We start from the raw sequence: 21,439 nt of genomic DNA, 5'->3' as shown, positions 1-21,439 counted from the left end.
CTTGTAACCCCCAGGGGTGCCTTGGTGAATAAAAACTCACCAATTCCCTTCTGTGCCCCCGTAATGAACCGATAGGCAGCCACAAGGTCACCTCTCAACCTTCTCTTGCAGAGGCTGAAAAGGTCCAGGTTCTTTAGTCTCTCCTCGTAGGGCTTGGTCTGCAAGCCCTTGACCATACGAGTGGCCCTTCTCTGGACTCTCTCCAGGTTATCTGCATCCCTCTTGAAGTGCGGCGCCCAGAATTGCACGCAGTACTCCAACTGCGGTCTGACCAGCGCCCGATAGAGGGGAAGTATCACCTCCTTGGATCTATTCGTCATGCATCTGCTGATGCACGATAAAGTGTCATTGGCTTTTCTGATGGCTTCGTCACACTGCCGACTCATGTTCATCTTGGAGTCCACTAGGACTCCAAGATCCCTTTCCACTTCTGTGCCACCCAGCAGGTCATTCCCTAGGCAGTAGGTGTGCTGGACATTTTTCCTTCCTAGGTGCAGCACTTTGCATTTCTCCTTGTTGAACTGCATCCTGTTGTTTTCTGCCCACTTATCTAACCTGTCCAGGTCTGCTTGCAGCTGTTCCCTGCCCTCCAGCGTGTCCACTTCTCCCCATAGCTTTGTGTCATCTGCAAACTTGGACAGAGTATATTTCACTCCCTCATCCAAGTCGCTGATGAAGACATTGAAGAGTATCGGTCCAAGGACCGAGCCCTGCGGGACCCCACTGCCAACACCCTTCCAGGTCGAAACTGACCCATCTACCACGACTCTCTGGGTGCGACCCTCTAGCCAATTCACCACCCACCGGACTGTGTAGTCATCCAAGTCACAGCCTCTTAACTTGTTCACCAGTATGGGGTGGGATACCGTATCGAAGGCCTTCCTGAAGTCTAAGTATACGACATCCACCCCTACTCCTGTGTCCGGGCATTTCGTAACCTGGTCATAAAAAGGGACTAGATTAGTCAGGCACGATCTGCCTGCTCCGAACCTACACTGGTTTCCCCTCAGCATAATTTGTCCTGCCGGGCTCTCGCAAATTCCTGTCATTAGGTTTGGAAAACCAGTTTCAGATTATGTAGCATGGGTTGAAATGTCTTCATAAGGAGTTACAGTTTTGCCAGAAGTTCCTACTCCGTTCCAACCCAAGCTGTACCTGATATTGCAGTATTTTCTAGTCCCCCTGGTATAACTCGAGTACATCAATGACATCTTCAAAATACGGACAGGTGGGAAGGACTCTTTAGAGAAATTTCACCAGAAGTTTAACAACTTCCACCCCTCCAGCAAACTGACTCTGGAATGCTCCAACCCAAAAGATTTATTTCCTAGATGCTACTGTAGATTTGCAATGGCCACACCACTACATTGTGTGTCAAGTCAGCCAACTGCTTCAGCTACCTACACAGTACCAGTTTTCACCCAAGCATTCAACATTAGATGCATCTACAGCCAAGCTCTGCTCTGCTCTGATCCCACCAATCAGGATAAATGCCTTGAGGATCTAGGGCAGGAATTCTTACAATTATAATACATACAATCCCAAAATAATTCAAAAAAGCCACATTCAAACCAACGAAGCCAGAGACTCAGACCTTGCTACAATACTAACCCCAGGACCAAAACAACAGAATCCCTCTGATCTGGTAATCGCCTACACCCCCAGTTTGTACACTAAAACATATCATTAGTCTTCCTTTTGCCGGAGGGTGTGAAGGTCATTATCTCAAGGTATTCATGGGCGGGCAGGGGGAAGAAAAAGAAACCTGTCCCAACTTAGAGAGAGACACCCCAAAAAAAAAAAAACAAAAACAAAAACACAAAAACTACCAAACAATGCAACTCCCATCTTCATCAAGGCACGCAGCCTTACAATGGACCCAAATGCCTGCTGGGTCTTCACATCAATACATACCACATCACCATTAGACCAAATAAAAAGGACTACGATATGCAACGTTCATTCACCTGCAACTCTACCAACATCATATACGCCAGCGATTCCCAAAGGGTGTGTCAGGGAACACTAGCACACTGTGACAGTAACAGGGATTTGCCAAGAGACCCCACCCCCTCCTTACAAGGAAGTAAATGCTCTCCTCCCCCATCTGGCACTTGGCACCTGCTCCAGCTATTCCAGCATCCGCTACCCTAAGAACTGCTACCTAATCCACTCCCAAGCAACCTGTACCAGACCCCCACCAACACTCCCAGCAGCACACACTGCTGCAAGTGGGCAGATGCGCAGACTGAGCCGTGCTTTACAGCCCAACTCAGCCCCTCCATTCTCCCATTTATGTGGAAGGAATGGAGGGGATAAGTTGGGGCCAGCAGGGAGGGCTGAGGGAGTGGTTGCCAGACGTGCAAGAGCAGCCTCAGCAAAAGGGCTGCCCTTGCTCCCTGAGGTAACCAGAGGTAAGCCAGGGGAAGAGAGCAGAAAGAACAAGAAACAGCAAGGTAAAGTCCTGTCCCCACCACCCTTAAGTGGCACCAGCTAAAAAAAATCAGCTGTTCTCAACTTTTTCAGCCTTGAGGTACCCTCCATATCTTTTCCAAATTTAGATCACTGTCAGTGATTTTCAGCTGCAGTATCACAAATTTCAGAAGAGATATGGAAGGGTCTTGAGGCTAAAAAGGTTGAGAACCACTGGTGTCAAGTGGTACAGAAAATCATCCCTTGCTTAAGAAAGATACCTTTCATATCATGTTTTAAACAGTATACATCTCAGCACTGGTATTATTTCTTCTGGCAGGGCTATGTTTTTTAACAAGTTGCATGCAATTGTACACACAAGAGTGAAGTATGCCACTAACTTTAATTTTAAAAAAATAAACAAAGGTATGTCCCAATCACCTAAAATTTGGAAGACACTGATATATAACACCACCTGTTTACAGTGTACATCTGCATTACCTAGACAGTACAAACTTACATTCAAAAAAATTAATGAGTGACAATCTGACACCAGGTGCAGAAAGGCAAAAGGCATGTATCAGAACACTCTGCTCTTCCTGGACACTCCACTACTGACCTCAGGATTGCTGTTCTCAGGTAGCAAAATTAAAAGAAAAAATTTGAACAGGAAACTTCAGAACAAGACTGGATTGTGTTAATTTAGACAGGAACTACAGATTCTTTTCCCCACTATCTGGATTAGCTTTTATGACTCCATTTTCCCCTATGGGTTCTTTGCTCATTTGCTTCTCTCAGCCTCTTCCCCCTCCCAGCCTTTTTCCACCCTTGCTGTTCAGATCGCTTTGTGAAAGGACAGCATAGAACAGGAGTGCATAGTGTCTGATGAAGTGAACTCAAGTTCACTAAAGCTTGTGCTTTTATGTACTTCTTACTCAACTTATAAAAGGTGCATACATACCCTTGTCTTCTGCCAGTTCTTTCTAGAGCCATAGGTGAAGGTGGGGAAATTAGCTTTGGAGGAATTCCAGTTTACCACCAGAAGCAGCTACTGTTCTGCTTATCTTGTCCTACAGACCAAGTCAGTATATGACTTCCCGGGCAGAATGACCCCCTGTGGAAAAGCAGGATGATGGTTTGTGGACCATACCTACCAAGTCTTTCCCTTCCTGCCCTTGTTTCTCTCCTCTTCACTTTGGCCTATAAAAGGAGATCTGCATTCAGTAAAACTCAGCTGGGCTGTTTTATCCTAAAATTGAATTTGAGTAATATCTAGGGATCACAAGAAAGCTAAGCAGAAGCCAACACCGTATCCAGGAAAACTGGAAACTAAGCAGGCATTTCGGGAAGCAGGGAGGTCATATTTTATGTGAGGAAAGGGAGGAGGGACTGAAGAGACCATCTTCAGGGGTGGCGTGCGAACAGAAACCGTGCCCAACAGAAACAGCACACAAAAGGAGGCAAAGCACAGTGCACACTGGGCAGCAGAAACCCATTCCAGTCCTTAACTAAGGGAAGACTGTAAAAACTTCCATACCAACCAACAGCTTTCCAGGTTTCCTGAAAATGCTCATGCAGAAGCACAATTTCCCTATCTTCTAATCTCAGAATTTGGGAGAGGGGTGAGAAGCCAAAGTAACATTTTTAAAGTTTTAGCTTGTTTTATGACTTAGTGCATAGTTTTCTCATCTATTTTTCCCCCTAGATTTGAGGCTGGCAATGCTGAGCTATTAGCTGTAAAGTCTCCTTCCTTAGGTGTATACAGAAGTTGCTTTTATTTTTTTGCCATTTAAAAACGCTTTATTGCCATGAATCAACATAACTGTATGGCTTTACAGCACTTTAAAAATGGGTACAGAGCTTTAAATTAACCCTTGTTAAATGAGGTATTAACACTTGAAGCACTAGTTTTTACAGTACTTCAGCAATCTACAGGGTTTTAAATAACTTTTGTACACAGGTCAAATTTCTGAACAGTGGAGAAGCCCCAGAAAATTGCAGAGTGCCCCCGCCTCCTAGTCTGGGAAGTGCAGGAAAGATAGAGGCTCCCCACACCAAACACTGCACTTCTATCATGTTTAAAAGTGCTGTAACTTTATTGTGCTATAAGAAGTGCTCTAAATTACAGTACTAGAAAACGTGCACAAAGCATTTCTGTACACACCTCTTGTCTGCCTAAGTTTAGAGGCAGGAAGAGACAGCAGCAAATAGCTTTGGATGAGGGGCAACTTTAAGCAGTTGCTGAACCCACTACAGAAACTAGTTTATTGTCCCTGAATATCTTAACACTAGATCATTAAACTTGTGACAAAAGGTTTCAGAAAGAGACTGAGGGAGTGGTTCCTATAAACATCTATAGCTTAATGGAACCATAGCTTATGGGGGTGAGGATATTTCCCAGAGTTTTCTGTATTTACAAGCCTTGCTAACTATGGCAATTTATAACACTTATCTTTAAATACTTGATACTTCCTTTAAATCCCAGCTGCTGGAACTGAGACAGACAGATTCTTATCTTACATGTTGTTTCCAGTGTCAATGGATGAAGAGGAACCAAAAAAAAAAAAAAAAAATGCCTGAAAGCATAAAACAAGCACTCCAGTCTCAGAAGCCAGAAGACAAATGAAAAACATTTTTCAAAAATTAACCCATGCCAATTTTTGCATTTGAGGTTGGCAACATAGTAATGCTCAAGTATTTTTACTCTATATAGTCTTTTCATCCATTTAGCAAGTTCTTAGCCAATTTCATTTTTGAGCTCTCATTTGAGAAAAAGCACTGCGGTGTTTCCCTTACAAATATTACACACAAAAGTTTTATTTATAAGCCAAGTTTGATCCAAAAATCCTTTAAGAGGCTAATAAATAATTTCATTTTTCCCCAAGAAAGTCTTAAGTGTTTTGGTTTGCCAGTCATTGGCAATACTATATTTGTTCAAATCCAAGATAACATTTTCTACCCCAAACAATGTACGGAAAAAGGCCTCATCACACATTCTAATATCGACCCAAGTATGATGGCAGCTCAGCTTTGGCTTTAACCCTGGGCTTGGGGCTGAAGCCAGAGCTAAGTTGCCACCTACCCTGGGCTGGAATGGCACATTTGACAGGGAAGGTGCACGAGGCCAAGAGGAGCACCTTGGGACTTGGGGAGTGATGGGGGGGGAAAACCTGCATCCTGCCCTCCACCCACCATTACTATGCCGGTACCTGCCCTTCCACCCCATACCCCAGCTACAGCACACCCTCTCCCCTTAACTTTCTGCTGTGGCTTCAGTCCCTTCAACCTGAACTCAGCTTTGGCGGGACGTATCATCACTTTCCCCTGGCTAGGCTGGGCTGGACTGGGGCCAGCTCTGCTGCTAGCTGCCCTGAAGTTAGGGCAGAGGGCAGCAGAAGGTAAGGAGGAAGTGTGGGAGGCAGGCAGGCAGGCAGAGGAGGGACAGGGCTGGGCAGGCACAGGAGGGGGAATAAAGGAGGATGGAGATGCGGGGGGTGGAGCAGTGCAGGCAGACTGCAGAGGAGCAAAGCATGAGGCAGGCACAAGCATGGCAGAGCAAGCAAGGAGGACAAAAGGTAGTGTCTTGCCCCTCTGCCCCCACCACAGCAGCAGAGAGGACAAATTTAAGACAACATTCCACTAATAAGATTCTCTACATTTGTAAACAGGCAGTTTAAGGGGCACTTACCTTCAGTGTCCTACCTTGGGCTCTGCCTGAATGCTTGAAGAAGAATGTCCCAGCAGGGGCACCCTACCGGGAACTACCAATTTTGTCCCAATCAGGACACCATACTTGTAGTCCAGGATTATCCCCAACAGGGGGATTCAAGATTTTTTTTTAAAATCAGCTCGAGAGCCCAGGAAAATTCCAGCCCAGGGGTTTACTGGATGGCTCCCCTTGAACCTGGGTATCTCCTGTCCCCAGCGGTGGGAATAAGAGGCACATGCTGAGTGAAGAGGGCTGGTAAGAGCCTGCAGCGTGGTCCCACCCCCCAGAGTGTGCGCTGAAATCTTCGTGAGCAGGCAGGAGATCAGTGGAACATATGAGGGTTGAGCTGGAAAGAGCAGACCCCTAGAACAAGCCCTCAGAATTCAAGCCAGCTTCACAAATTTCTTTGGGTGGGGACATAGCCCTAGGTAGCCCCTAAAATAGGACACTAATTCCCCATTGGGGTGGAAACTTGGGGGTTGATAAAAGAATGGGTAAACCCATGTGAATGGCTGAGGAAAGGACTGTGGTGGAACTGTGTCAGCTTGGTGGAAAGACGCCAGCAAGGGAAAGTTCCCCGAACACCAGTGCAGGCTAAGACCAAGTACCTAAGGGCCTAAAGAGGAAGTGAGACCAGAGGTGCTGCCGGGCCTGCCTGTGGCAGTGAGCTCTTACTCCACATGCTTAATTGCATAAATAGCAATGTGGGTTTGGAGAGGCAGTACACAAGCAGAGAAGCATGCACAGAGGTGGCTAAGAACCTGCGTTTTGTAGGGGTCTGGAGTCAGAACAGCGTCTACAGACTACAAGACACCTGGGCCTACATGTTATAGCCCAAGACAGCTGGAGCCCTCAAAACATGTGATGAGAGGAGCAAAGGACTGCCCCGCCCTCCATTCTTTGGGCACAAGTAGGGGTGAATGGTATTTAGATGTGAATAATTAATTAGGGGATTAATATAACAAGTATTTAGCACAGTGTATACATTATTAGCTTGATAATCTCTTAAATGCAAATATTTATTAACTGCTATTTTTGTATAAACTCACCCTGTTGTATTGTAAATAGAATATTTCAAACTTTTGATATTTAATATTTGTGTGTATATTATAATTATTCTCTGTACAACTAAACTCTGTAAATAGTTACTTCTGAGTCTACAAGGTCTCTCCACTGTAAAAGGGAGCCTCTTTTCTCAGGGAGCCTCTGGCTACTCCTAGGTGAGCTGAGCAGCGGTAAAGCTACCTGGCACCCCAGGTCCCCAAACATATGGACACGGCCACGGGTAGCACCACATGCCAATGTTTACACGTGGAAAATTGATGTGTTAAAATTTTCTATATTTTCCATGTGTAGAATCTGGGGGGGGGGAGACAAAGAGTGCAATCATCTTAAATTCAATGTCTTTTTGGAGTCTGGTAAATATGGTAATTTGCTTGACCAAAAATTCTGTTTATTTTGTTGAAAAATTCAAAATAGCTGGTCCAGACACCTATATAATGAAATTTTATTTATTTATATTAAAAGAGAGGGAAAGTCTGGACCAGGACTTTACTTCCTTGATAGCAGAGGAAATAATCAAGAGCCAGTAAGTAAGATACCAGACTATAAACTGGATTCTTCTATTCCTGGTTCAGAAGCTGGCCTGCTGCATGCAATCTTAAACAAATTCACTTTTCTTCTTCCAAACCTTTTTTCTTAGCCTCCCTCAGATTACCTGGAGCAAGCGCTCTCTTATTCAGCATGGAGGTAGAAGCATGCACATGAACATGGACTTGAAGTGCTAGCTGCTTTTTTCAGTGGTCACCTACCTTGACTAGAAGTAACTTTTTTGTTTAGCCGTACCAAATTAATTCCTCCTAAAATCAGTGACTAAATAGTTTAGAGTTTGTCAATCATTTGACAATACAATATTGTCAATTTGAATAAAACAAAGCTTTCAGGACTTCATCAAAAGGAAAAAAAAAGTCCATAGCAGCTTCATCCATTTTGTTCCTACCTCTACCCAAAAGGCTCATGATCCACAGGAGAGAAACTCAGTTTACCAGGAAGCCTACTGGTGTTAGGGGCAGCAACTCAATCCTGCCCTTCTAGTCAGAGGCAAGGAACAAGGAGAGTAAAAATTATGCTTGCCCTTCTCATCCTTCTCAGCAGCAGTACCTGATTCCATGTTTCTACAATCCATCACTTTACAGAATAGCAGAGTGAATCTTTTAACAGTTTAATTAGTTTCATGCCAATTACTCAGACAGGAAAAAATTGAATCAAATTAGGTTTTCATTCTGCTATTTTTTAAGAGAGAGTTATGATCAGCATCAGCAGTAGAAAAAAAAATCCCTGAAAGTTATAGTGCTAGAGAGACAGCTAGAAGCAGAGCTAACTTTCTTTCAAGTCATTACTCTGCTTCACCCATTTGTTGTTTTCCAGTGCTTGAGACTTCCTAGATAAGGGAAGTGAAGTGGTAGGTGGTGGGGAGGGAGGTTATTACACAAATGCAGACATAAATTAAAGCCACTCTTACGCGTGTTAGCTGCCTACTCTGCCTAAAAAGTAACCCATTTTAATTTAGTAATAATATATTATATTAAGATTGCCATTGACACACACTGACAACTATTTTTAATTTATTTGCTTGGGCATTTGCAGGTGCATTTCTCCTTTTAGACAGCTTCTGTGTCTTTAAGGATGGAGTAGTTTCTCAGCACAGCATTCCCCCAGCCACCCCACACTAGAAATAACATTATTTCCACAGCATTTTTATAGAAAAAGGCTGCACATTTTGACTAACATAAGGACATACCAGATACCCACAAGCTCACTTGGAGACCCACATTTGGTGGTACACTTGCATCATAGCTTACTTAGCAACATGAAATTTATACACACAGGCAGATTTATTGCACTTATCCCAGCTGCACTATAGGCATAATCTCCAAAGGCAGACATGTTATTACACACAATACATTCACTAAAATGGCAGTTACAGTTAGTTTTCTAGCACTGTTTATCATGGCTTCTATTAACAGTCTGGGCTGCCAGTCATTGCCTCCTAAGGAGCATTGCCACCTCACCTCCTCAAAATGATAGGTTTTACATCATAGCATACATGACACATGCTTGCTTAGAACCATTCTCCAACACTTCTGTAATCTCAAAAAGATTACAGTTAGAGGTAGTGCAATATCAGCCAGTATAAAAACTAAATATAAGTAGATAAGACTAATGCTTAATCCCATTTCACAAATTCTAGTCTCTAGTTTCCTTCACAAAATGGCATTCAGTAATCATAAACCTTCGAAAAGCTCCTACACTACAAATTTGAATGGCACAACTATACTTACTGAGAGAAAGCCAAATGTTTTATATTCAGGTTGGAGTAACATGCAACAGACTTTTTATTTTCACACACCTCCTGCCCTCAAGCCACATAAAACATCTTGAATTTTATTAAGAATTCTGCTTTAATTTTTTGGTTTTTAATCTCAATTGAAGTCACCTTTGTTGGTCTTAATGACAGTTTTTCTTAGCTCTTCAGTTGTTTAAACTGTCCCTTAGAAAGTCTTCCATCTTTGCACAATGCAAGCTTTTTAAATTGGAGTACACAGGATCAGGACAGTTAAAATGATGAAGGGGACATCCTGATATAGCACAGCTTACACATTTAAACAGGAATTGGATTGCATCACTTCAAACCAAGCTTTTGGGTGAGGCACGACTATGCTTTGTCATAGCTTGTCAGCATAGCACAGAAATCCCATTCACCAAGATGTGGGGCCATTAATGCACAAGGGCAGAAGACTGTCAAGTTAGGATAACTTGAGCTGAGAAAGGAGTTTGGCAACAGGACTAGAGGTTTAGTGAATATGCTCTGTCTGGAGATTCACAAACAGGCGTTATCGTTATGTAGCCAAGATGAAATTAGACAAGCTTTTGAATGCAAGAGACCTGAAGAAAAATGCCTTGCACTCCAAGGCTACTCCAACTTGATCCCAACCACATGGCTGATCCAATAAGAGACCTCACCCTAAAAAACCCTTGCCTCAGCTCTCACATAATTACTGGACCAACCCAGCTACATCACTCTTACACTACTGAAATAGTGGATATGTGAAAACACAGGGCCTCAAGCTGCTTGCCACACTAATAATTAACCCAAGGCAGAAGAGATTAGTTGCTAGTTTCTGTAGGAAAACAAAGGGAAGAGTTCCTCTGTGTTCGGGCCCCACTACACATTCAAGTGAACACTGGATAGAAAATAGCTGCAGTTGTCACACGTTTTCAAGCACTAACTCCAGAGCTAGCCAGCTCTTGTTATAGCCGGAGAGGTCTCTCTCCCACACAGCAATTATTTCAAGTGAGCGGCAGCGGGTCAGAGTTTATTGCACCATTCACCACAGAAGAGCTGCACAAAAATTAACTCTGCGTGCGTGGAGCCGGCCTTCCTTTGCACAGACGAGCCTGTCTCCACTTCCTGCACAATTCACCACAGAACTTCACCACCACTATTTTGGAGATGCGCGTGTGTGCGCCCAGCTTAACGTATGCCACGATGCCCCAGGGCCCTTTCAGACACCAGGGGCCAGGGCAGAGAGGTGCTTGTCCCTCAGAGGCCAAGGTCGGCAAGTGCCAGGCTGGCGCACTCCACAGGGGCTGGCCTAGCACGGCGCAGCGGGGCCGCTCCGCCAGGCGCCCCCAGGGCTGCGGGCGGCTCTCGCTCACGGCAGCGCTCGGCCCCGGGCCCTTCCCAGCAGCCCCCGCGCGAACCTAAGCGGGGGAAGGGCGGAGCCGCCCCGCGCCCAGGGCAGCGCTGAGGCCGCGGGGGCGGAGGGGCGGGGGGCGTCGCGGGGGAGGCGGGCCGGTACCTGCGCTGGAAATCCTGCTCGAAGGGGGCCAGGTAGGGGTCACGCTGCAGCAGGCGCTGCAGGCCGGGAACGGACGCAGCGCTGGGGGGAACGGGCGGTATAGCTGCGGCGGCGGCCATTTTCCCCACCCCCCCCTCCGCGGCAGGACCCGGCCTTGGTGGCCCGGCGTGGCCCGGCCCGGGATATATATACACACACCGCGTCGCGCCGCCAGAGGGGCGCCGCCCACTCAGGCACTGGGCAGCGCCTCTGCTGGGGCCGCCCCGCCCACGTGTGTGTGCGTGGGTGTGTGCCAGGTGTGAATGGGGTGCTGGTGTAGTGCGGTGTCTTTGTGTGCATCTGTGTGAGTGGTGTGTGCGTTGCATGTCTGTGAGTGGGGTGCTGGTGTAGTGCGGTGTCTTTGTGTGTGTCTGTCTGAGTGGTGTCTGTCTGAGTGGTGTGTGCCTCTGTGTGTGTGTCTGTGAGTGGGTGGGTGTGTGGTGTGAGTGAGATGCATCATGTGCACTGTGTGTATGTCTGTGGGGTGTGTGGTCCATGTGTTGTCTATGAGTCAGGTGTGTCTCTGTGAATGATGTGTGTCTGTGCTGTGTCTCTCTGTGAGTGGTGGCATGACTGAGGTGTGGATGTGCCATGTGGGTGTGGTGTGCATGTGTGAGGGCAGGCACATAGTCGTATACCACGGTGGAAGAGCTGCACAGAGGTCTCCCTTGGGGCTGCAGAAGAGGTCACCCAGGGCAGCCCCAGGCCTGAGGTAGGGTCAGCATCTCCCAACCATCCCGTAGGCCTCCCTTATCTAAATACCTCAGCCCTGGCACAGCACAGACCTGCCCCTGGCCTGCCACAGGGAAAGCTGGGCAAGCTTCAGCTGAGTTTATTTAGTTTGCAAAAGAGAAGGCTGAAGGAGGATTTAACAGCAGCCTTCAACTACCTGAAGTGGGGGGTCGAAAGAGGTAGCAAGAGCATTGCCAGTAAATTGAGAAAAGTTATTATTCCCCTCTATTCAGCACTGGTGAAGCCACATCTGGAGTACTGGGTTCAGTTTTGGGCCCCCACTTCTGCAGACAAATTGAAGAGAGTCCAGCAGAGGGCAACAAAAAGGGTAAGAGAGCTGGGACATGTAACTTATAACGAGAGGCTGAGGAAACTGGGCTTATTAGTCTAGAGAAGAGAAGACTGAGACCCTCTAACCAAGAACCTCCATCTTTTGTCCCAGCAGAAACTTTGGCATGCCCCACTCTAAGTCCCTAGTCTTAACTGGCCAGCACAGCACCTCTGAGGGAGCTTGAAAAAAATATGTAGCAGAAATGTCTGGGGGGCAGGCAACCAGCAAAGCCCAGAAGCATGAGAAATACCCATGGTAGAAAGTAAGTATAGCTGCACCTAGATCAACCCAACCAGTGGCTGTCCAACCTCTTCTTGAACACCTCCAGTGATGGAAAGTCCTCAGCTTGCCAAGGCAGTCTATTCTACCACCTCCCAGTTCCAGTAGTGAAGACATTTTTTTTGCTAGATATCCAATCTAAACTTACTTTGCTGGTCTGTGTCCTCCTCTCTGCAGCAAGGGAGAAAAGGTGCTTTCCCTCTTCTTTACAGAAGCCCTTCAGATATTGTTACGTCCCCTCTGAAACACCTATTCTGTAAGCTGAACATGCTGGAGCACCCCTCTACCATGGGCAACAAAGAGTATCCCAGCAGCCCTGTTCACTGCCTGTGGGACAAAAAGCAAGCATGCGCAGGCATCAATTTGGGTTTTTTTCAGTAAAAAAAGTCCATGGCCATTTTTGTTTGTAAAGTTGTGTTTGATACCAGCTTTTGATTAGTATTCTACAATAATATTTATGCAGACACCACATTTCCAAACAGATCGTGTTTCTCTCCCTCCAACTAAGTGCTCAAGCATGTCACTGCAAGTGTTTTTGTATACGTGGCCCCAAGTTGTAGTGTTGTAGCTGCGAAGATCAAGGAAGTATAGGAGAAATGGGCAGAGGAAAGGAAATACTAGTAATATTGTGGTGAAGTCAAATGCTTCCAAAGAGACTGGAGGAAGGGCACATTGTGTCTTAAGTTCTCTAATTTCTCTACCTGTAAAGCTGTTGATCCAGTAAAAGAGATCACCAGAAAACCCCTTGTTGATCCCAAGATGTAGGGCACCATTGAGTGCTGTTTGCTCAGCAGCAAGTGTTGCAGACACTCGAAAAACAAGATCGTTTGGGCTGTAGGTTTTGATAGGGCAGCATCTGAAGAAAAACAAAAAGCTGTTGCACTAGGTAGGGCTGCCAAATATATACATGCCCAGCTCTCTTGTCAAAGCTAATTCCTAGGCAGTTGCCTCAAGCTTACTCTTCATACTCCCTTAGTGCAACTGCTTTAAAAATCACAAACAAAAGATGATGAACACAATGAGTCTTAGGCCAGCCCATAAAGGCATTGTGGTCCAGGTATATGAAACTGGAACTTCTCCGTCAGAAATACTCTCCCCAGGCCATCTTTGTCCCTGAAATAATCATACAGTAGCCTACACAACTCCTTGGCCATAATCCAATCCCTTTGTTCACCAACTCTCGTCTTGTTCCCAGCCCATCTGCTTAGTCTCCCTGTTTGGAGGGCATTTCTTAATGTATCTCCACAGTAGGTTGCTGCTTAGTCATATACCCTTCCAACTCATACACCTCAATGTCTCTCCAAAGTCAGTTCCCAAGCTATTGGCTCAAGCTCTTGCTCCCTACAGTCCCTTCAGAGCCCTGGTTCCCTGATTTCTGGCTGTACTTCCCTTTCCTGTGGTAGAGCGATTACAGAATCTGCTGCTGACTGGATATTGCACTGGCAGTAACAGTGCCCAGTAGGAAGCCCGTAGTTCATTTGTTATATTACTTTACTCAAGTTTGGCCAGAAACAGGATAAATGTGGCCACTTCTTCATCAATATTTTTACACCAATCAATGATTTTTTAAATGGATATTGTGTTATTTAAATGTTTAACTGTTCTTCTAAAAATAAACATTTGGAATTAAACCAAAATTTGAAACATGTTAAACACACAAATATATTGTAATTTCTTATTTACTATTTAAGTCATTAGTATTTCTATAACATTGGGCCTCTTATCAAAAGCACTGAATTACATGTTCTGTGCTTCTCCATATAAAGAGGGATTTGGGAAGGATTTTGTTTTTAAAGGTCAAACATTATAAATACAGCACAATGGGCCATGTACTATATTAAGGGTTTGCGGAGTATCGAAGGAATACAGCAAGAGCTGCAAAAGAGTAGCAAAGACATCATGGGCATTAAGATCTCACCTCTAACTCCAGAAAACACAAACTGTCTCACTGAGGTAAAGGATGTAGGTTGTAGCCATGTTGGGCTAAGGACATAGGCAGACAAGGTTCTTTGAGTAAATCTGATACCTAGTTCTAATAAAAGATAACAGATTTACCCAAAGAATCTTGTCTGTCACTGAAGTAATGCACTGAATACCACTGAGTGGTTGTGTTTGCCAATGTTGTAGGTTCTCCCTACTTGATCTCTGATTTTATGGGCTGTTTTGTTTAATTATATTCTAGTTACCAAGCTAATGCAGATACCTGATACAAATCATAAGTAAAAAGTTAAATTTGTAATAAAGCAATACATAATTCACCATTTCTAACAATAAAATGGAATATTAATAAATACACAGTACAAATAGTAAGCTATCAAATTGCTTACACAACAGTTTCAAATTATAGTGTGCCAAAAGCAAAAGGATATACCAAATCTAGTATAAAGGATGTATTTAGTAGTAAATCTACATTTTAATGGTTCTTCTTTTCAATGAGAGTGCCTCTTTCTTTAGAACAATATAGGAAAGGTGAAATTTAAATGATAATTTAAAATCTAGACTTTGCCTGGATATGGTATGATTTAAATTACTCCAGTTTAAAACAAGCTACCCTGCCACATGGCGCTGTAACAGACCCTGCACAGTGTGTTCCACTCCAAATGAGTCACCAGCAATCTCACTGTAGTCCACTGTGGCAAGCTTAAGGGACTGTGATTCCAGCTGATTATCAAGAGCCAGGAACTTGCTTTCCCCAGGAACTTGCAGTTTATCTGCCTTCTGGTTTAAAACTGCCAACTACTCCCTAATGGAGAGGTTGCCTGCTGCTGAAGTGCAGAGAGGAAGGCAGCTCCTGCAGTCACTGAGATTAGTAAAGGGGGAAACAAATGCTTCATTTTTAGCACATTTTTCCCTTTGTTTTTCCTTCATTCTCAGAGGCTCCAGCAGTTCACAGCATTACTATCAGCTGTCTGGTATAAACATGGGAGAGAGATTTATAAATCAGCATCGGAAATTTGTAAGTGAACACTGGGAATCTGGCTGTGAATTTCAGCTCCCTGAAAATAAGGATCTTGTCCTTAAGTCCAGACTGCTAACTTGGAAAGTTCTTTTAAAAAGTAATACAGAATCCAAATCCCAGATCTAGGCAGGCTTGAACTTTAGGAAAGTTTGACTAAAGAGCCAGATTATGCAAATAAACCTTGTCTGTGCACTGAACCAAACCAAAACCATGTATTGAGTATCCTGAGACTTAGGAAAACTGACATCGAAATGTTGTGACTGAGGCCCACGTTTATTTCATCTTTATTTCTTTTTCAAGCATAATGAAAAATATAGCATATCATATAGTTCTTTCAAATATAATAAAGTACTTTTTTTCTTTTTATCACATTTCAGCCATATGTCATTTGAAATGTTCTCTTTCCTTAATCAGGCAGTCTAACTTTTCATCAGAATGCCAGTTAAGACATCCTTGGAAAACAGTTTTGAAAAGTTACCAGCTTAGACACCAAATTTACTCATTTTCTCATGATCATGATGATAATGACAACCATAAAAAAGTCATATTTTATTACACCTTCAAGAAAATTGTTTTTCTGAGGTGAATGGGCAGTGCTGGATTAAAAGCAATAAAAATGTCTGCTCCCTTTCAACATTAGCATTTCCACCATTACTCCAGTTCATGGAGCTGCAAGAGCAGCAGTGCACCATTGCTAGATTTTCTAATACAGACACAACTCATTTTTAAATTGTTTTGAAACAAATAAGTTATTCTTCTGTTTCGCTAACTGAAAGTTTTGGTTTGAATGTATTTCACTTGGGGTTTCAAGTACCCAAGGAAACAAGGATATTTACTGTACAGCTAACACAAACATTTTGAAGAATGAGTAGTGTTATAGGTGTCATTTTTGGAAAAAATATTTATATGGAACAATATAAACTAGGCCCTGTTCATTCAACAAATCATAGGTTTTTTTAGGGTCATAAAGCACCACACCAATTATCTACTCTGCCTTCCTGCATCACACAAGCTAAAAAAAAAAACAAAAAAAACCCCTATTAATTCACCCAAACTGTCCAGGCAGTAATTGTAAAATTACATTTAGCACATAATGCTCTACTGGTGCCAGTTTAATGTCTTCTATTTCAGATATAAAGTAATTTACAAGTTCATTTTGGATTACTGCCCTTAAGATCACTAGTCTCTTTAAAAAGTGTTGGCCATAAGCATAAGATCCAGGACGACCTTGACAGGCTGGTCCTGTGGGCTAAACACAATCAGATGAAGTTCAACAGGGACAAGTGCCAGGTCCTTCATCTAGGTAGAAAGAACCCCCACCATATATATACATTGGGTGGTGATCCATTGGCTGGCACTCCATCCAAAAGTGACCTGGGGGTGACAGTTGACCAGAAGATGACTATGAGCCACCAGTGTGATGAAGTTGCCAACACAGCAAATACAACTCTGGTGTGCATCAGGAGATGTGTTGCCAAAAGATCCAGAGTGGTGCTCCTTCTCCCTCTGTTTGACGTTGATGAGGCCATGGCCGAAATACCGTGTCCAGTTCTGGGTACCGCATTTCAAGGAAGTTGACAAGCTCGAAAGGGTGCAAACAAGGGTCACCTGCATGATCAAGGGCCTGGGGGATAGGCCTTATAAGGAGAGACTCTGGACCTGGGTTCAGTCTGAATAAAAGAAGGCTGAGGGGTGACTTGATAGCCACCTATAAATATGCCAAGGGAGAACACCAGGATCTGGGAGAACAACTTTTCAGAAAAGCACCCCCTGGGAGGACGAGGACCAATGGGCACAAGATAATCAGGGAAGAGTTTAGGCTAGACATACGGAAAAACTTTTCTGTGTGGGTAACCAAAATCTGGAACACACTTCCAGCAGAGGTGGTGAAGTCCCCATCGTTGGCAGTGTTCAAGAGGAATCTGGACAAGCACCTCGTTGAGCTCATTACCTCCTGCCCATGGCAGGGGACCAGACTTGATGATCGTATATGTCCCTTCCAGTCCTTCTTTATATGATTCTATCTGAAACCTACAAATACAGGCAATCCTTGACTTACAACATTTCAAGTTGCAACGTTTCGCACTTGCAACATTTATAAATTGACACTCTGTTTCAACTTTCTGATGTCAGTTTCAACATTACGATGCTTGATCTGACGCCAAGCCACACCAGCGAACAAGTTCGCTGCATCACCCATCCCCCTGGAGAACAGCTGTCCAAACTTCCTTGGACACTTTCTTTAAGAAAGTGGAGAAGACTCCAGAAAAACCTGCAGCAAAGACTCCTGAGAAAACTCCAGCCAAGAACCCTTCAAGAAGTCCAACAAAGAGCCCTTAAGGCCAGCAACATCTCAAAGAAGTCCTTCCAAATCAGTATGATTGCTATTTACAATATAAATACATTAATGTAGCTATATTACTGATCTATAATTGATTGAGTACAAAATTCTGGGTTATTTTTGACGAAAATAGGGTATCGGGCCTTGGTTCAGGAACCAATCCCCCAATTATAACATTGTTTCCTGTGGGAAAATTGGTTCCAAGTTAAACGTTTCAACTTAAGAGACAGTTTTCAGGAACCAGTTGGTGTCATAAGTCTGAGGACTGCATATAAATGTAAACAGGGAGCTCAAAGTAATTTCATTCAAAGGGCAATAGCATATGGACGTTCCTGGAGAAATAATATAAAATAGGCCTGTTCAACTTCTAAGTGGCCTGATGCTATACACCTCTTGGGCCACAGTAGCAGAGGCCACACCAACAGGGCCCATGTGCCCCAGGGGTCATAAGTCCTGCCTCGCTCTACCTCATACTCATCCTGTCCCACCCCCGTGCCCTCCCCCTGGCTGCTACACCCCACACCCAGGTGCCTTCCAGCTGCACTGTGCTCTCAGGAACCCCTACTACTGCTGCCTGTGCCCCACTATGGACTTCCCAATACTGAAAGCTGTGTTGCAGTGAACTGGTCCACCCCGGGGCAAGGGGATGAGTAGAAAAAGGCAATAATAATCTGTATGGTACAATCGCCAGTTTACTTCCAAATCCATCCAGTCTTGAAACAGTCTTGTCACTGTTACTGGGTCATTACAGCATATTTTGAAGATCAGACTAGCTGTCTGAGTCCTTCAGTAGGATCTGGGCCTTGAATCCTAGGATCTGTGAATCCCACCGTCACTTATAAGCCCTTCCTCACAGTTCCATTTATTCTGTAGGCACTGCAAGTATCTAGTAGGGTTGTGCGAAGCTTTGGTAGCCAATTCGATTCGGAGGAGATCCACCAGCCAAATCTCTGAATCCAATTTGAATCAGGAGACCAATTAAAAAGTCTGAATCAAATTGGAAGCCTCCTAATTGATTCAGAAAAGATTCAACACCACTTCGGAGATTTGGCCATAGACTAAACAGGCAGCGGTCCTCATCACACTGGGCACAGTTGCCTCCAGCTGGTAAGACTGTTGTGGTGGGCAGAGGATGGAGGGAAGGGGCATGGGAGAGGGAGGGACGGGCTGGGACAAGCTGCCCAACCGGGGTGGAGGGCCATGGGACGTGGATACGGCAGTGCTGGGAGCAGGGGCTATGCCCTGCTGCCACTTGCCCAGCTTGCAGGGGAGGGGGAACATGAGGCAGGCATGGCTTGCTCTGGGCAGAAGGCAGCAAGCGGCAGCAAGGCATAGCCCCCACTCCCAGCGCTGCCGCACCCGCGTCCAGCACTCCCCCCACCCTGTTTAGGCAAGCGGCGGCAGCACCTGCATCCCACACCCCCCACCCCAACTGGGCAAGTGGCGGCAGCACCTGCATCCCCCCACCCTGGCTGGGCAAGCAAAGGCAGCGCCTGCCCCAGCTGCTGCCACTTGCCCAGCCTGGGTGGTGCGGGTGGAATGCAGGTGCTGCCACCGCTTGTCCAGCAGGTGGGCACTGCCGCTGCTTGCCCAGCTGGGGCAGGGGGAGGTAGGATGCGGGCACTGCCGCCGCTTACCCAGCTGTGGCAGAGGGAAGAGGGATGCAGACACAGCAATGCTGGGAGCAGGGGCTATGCCCTGCTGCCACTTGCCCCCTTTCACCCGGAGTGAGCCGTGCTTACATCGCACCCCACCCCCCTGGCTGGGCAAGCGGCAGCAGAGCATATCCCCCGCTCCCAGCTCTGCCATGCCCACATCCCACATAACCCCCACCACCTCTCTCCCCAAGTCCCCCGCCCCCCACCCCAGCTGGGCAGCTTGTCCCAGCCCCAATCCCTCCCCCACGCCCTTTCCCTCTCCCCTCTGCCCACCACAACAGACTTGGCAGCTGTGTCCAGCATGGTGAGGACTGCTGCCTGTTTAGTCTATGGCCGAATCTTCAAAGCAGCGCCGAATCTTTGGATCCAGTTCAGCCTAATTGAATCAGGACAGTGATCCAAATCTCCTAATCAAATCACTGTCCCTCTGAACTGGCCAAATCCGAAGCGAATAGTTGCTGCTTCACACAGGCCTAGTATCTACTGGAATCTTGGGAATTATTTGGTACAAAAGAAGAGGATGCTTACCTATTGAATGATTTTTTTTAACCACAAAAGTTTTACTAGGCTTTAAAAAGGAGAGAAGTCCTTAGGCACCCATCCCAAGTCTGATCCACCTCTTTCAGAAAAGTTCAAGCAGCACAGCAGCTCTCCTGAAAATTGTTTTTTCACATGACATTATTCAAGCTTCTGCCATGTTTCCTTACCATGTGCTTCACAAAAATGCTCTAGCCCCTCCCTCCAGGTCACTACTTAGAAAAAACATTGTTCCATGAGCATGGTCAGCAGCTGAGACACATAAGTTCAGTGGTTTCACATTGCTGTCTTGAGGGCTTCTCAGTGACAGTCCTTTAGTAAGTAGTTGAATCTGTTTCTTGGAGAGGATCTGGAATGCAACTCAACAGCTTTGTGAAAATCTAGACATGTTCAATATAAAATAGAGTATGTCATTTGCTACAGATATAGCTCATTCTGTCACACTGACCAACCAACTTCAGTGGTTCAGAAATCCGTAAGAGATAAATCACATATTTTTAGTCCAGTTCTTTTAAGAGTCTCTGTTATAATAAATATCTCCATTAGCCTTAATTACTTCATTATTTATTATTTTTTGTTGGCAGTCTCAGCCAACAGAACTGGATATGACAATTAAACAATCCACTCATCCTTCCCAGTAGATCCTCCAGAGGAGTAATGACACACATTAGAGAGAGTGGGCAGTGTGAGGAAGCTTGCACGGCTGCTGCCTAATCTATACCTGAATAGCAGGTCACTGTTCCTTAATTAAGATGGAGTACCTTAAAGTGTACCTAAAGTGGGAATTCAGTCACTTAGTTCCACCTAAAGAGTGCAGCATGCCCTCCTCAAAATTACAGAACTCTTTGTGGACAGAACTCCTGAGATTTTACAAGTGAACTAATTCATTAAGGATCTTACATTCATTTTAAAATGGGTCCTTTAAAAAAACTATAGCACCTTATAATCAGACCATCTTTTTAGCTAACCCTGTTGGGATGTCACAAGGAGAAGAAAACAAATGAAAAATGTCTTGTGTGCCTCAGAATCAGCTACTGTTAATTTGGGATCGCAAATATTAAAATGCCTTAATCATAATTCTGTGGTTATTGCATACATGGGGGCGATCACTATGCCTTTTCATTCATTAGTATTTTGGGTTTTTTTAATGTTATTGTTAACTGAATTTCCTGATTTGCAGTGTTCATTATAGAAATCCTGGCATCTTTTTCTTTTTTAGATATATTATTACAATCTCAAGGATGTAAAAAAACCTGTATTGACAGGATTGTCAATTCTTTTGTGTTTTACTGCAGGAGAAAAAAAATCACAGTGCAATGTGCTCATGATTCATGCTAATGATTACTTCCTTGTGTCATGATATTACATCATTTCATGGTGCAGCATTCTCTAACTTTGGAGTCCCCAAAAAATTACTGCCTGTCATCGACGGTAAGAGTCTTACTCATCTCTATCTACACAGCTGTGTATGTCATAAATTTCAACAAATCAATGGCCACCCTACATTCTATATATCTAAACAAGGTGCAGTACTAGCAACAAAAAAATTGTCTGGTATAAGACCATTATCTGTAGAAATA

General features: G+C 44.7%; 1 protein-coding gene and 1 long non-coding RNA gene across 9 annotated transcripts in view; one reads left to right on the top strand and one right to left on the bottom strand.

The window, feature by feature from the left end:
* The window catches only part of GBE1 (1,4-alpha-glucan branching enzyme 1), a 341,386-nt gene extending 330,204 nt beyond the window's left edge, over window positions 1-11,182 (bottom strand). The window contains exons 1-2 of one of the 3 annotated variants that reach the window (XM_059720626.1): window positions 10,984-11,070; window positions 3,374-3,526 (exon numbers count right to left, since the gene is read on the bottom strand). In XM_059720626.1, coding sequence (XP_059576609.1) covers window positions 3,374-3,405 — 32 coding nt within the window. In that variant the 5' untranslated portion in view covers window positions 3,406-3,526; window positions 10,984-11,070. Of the gene's footprint in view, window positions 1-3,373; window positions 3,527-10,983 lie in introns of all 3 variants that reach the window. The other 2 variants (XM_059720624.1, XM_059720625.1) reach the window with 2 other exon arrangements.
* Window positions 10,936-21,439, top strand: part of LOC106739098 (uncharacterized) — a 35,453-nt gene continuing 24,949 nt past the window's right edge. For 5 of the 6 annotated variants that reach the window (XR_009459040.1, XR_009459038.1, XR_001372306.3 and 2 more), the window contains exons 1-3: window positions 10,942-11,015; window positions 11,988-12,082; window positions 21,155-21,290. This is a non-coding gene — a long non-coding RNA (uncharacterized LOC106739098). Of the gene's footprint in view, window positions 11,016-11,987; window positions 12,083-21,154; window positions 21,291-21,439 lie in introns of all 6 variants that reach the window. The other variant, XR_009459039.1, reaches the window with a different exon arrangement.

This window comes from Alligator mississippiensis, chromosome 1, assembly GCF_030867095.1.
Source record: "Alligator mississippiensis isolate rAllMis1 chromosome 1, rAllMis1, whole genome shotgun sequence".
Classification (NCBI taxonomy): domain Eukaryota; kingdom Metazoa; phylum Chordata; order Crocodylia; family Alligatoridae; genus Alligator; species Alligator mississippiensis.
This window is presented reverse-complemented; position numbering and strand designations above follow the sequence as displayed.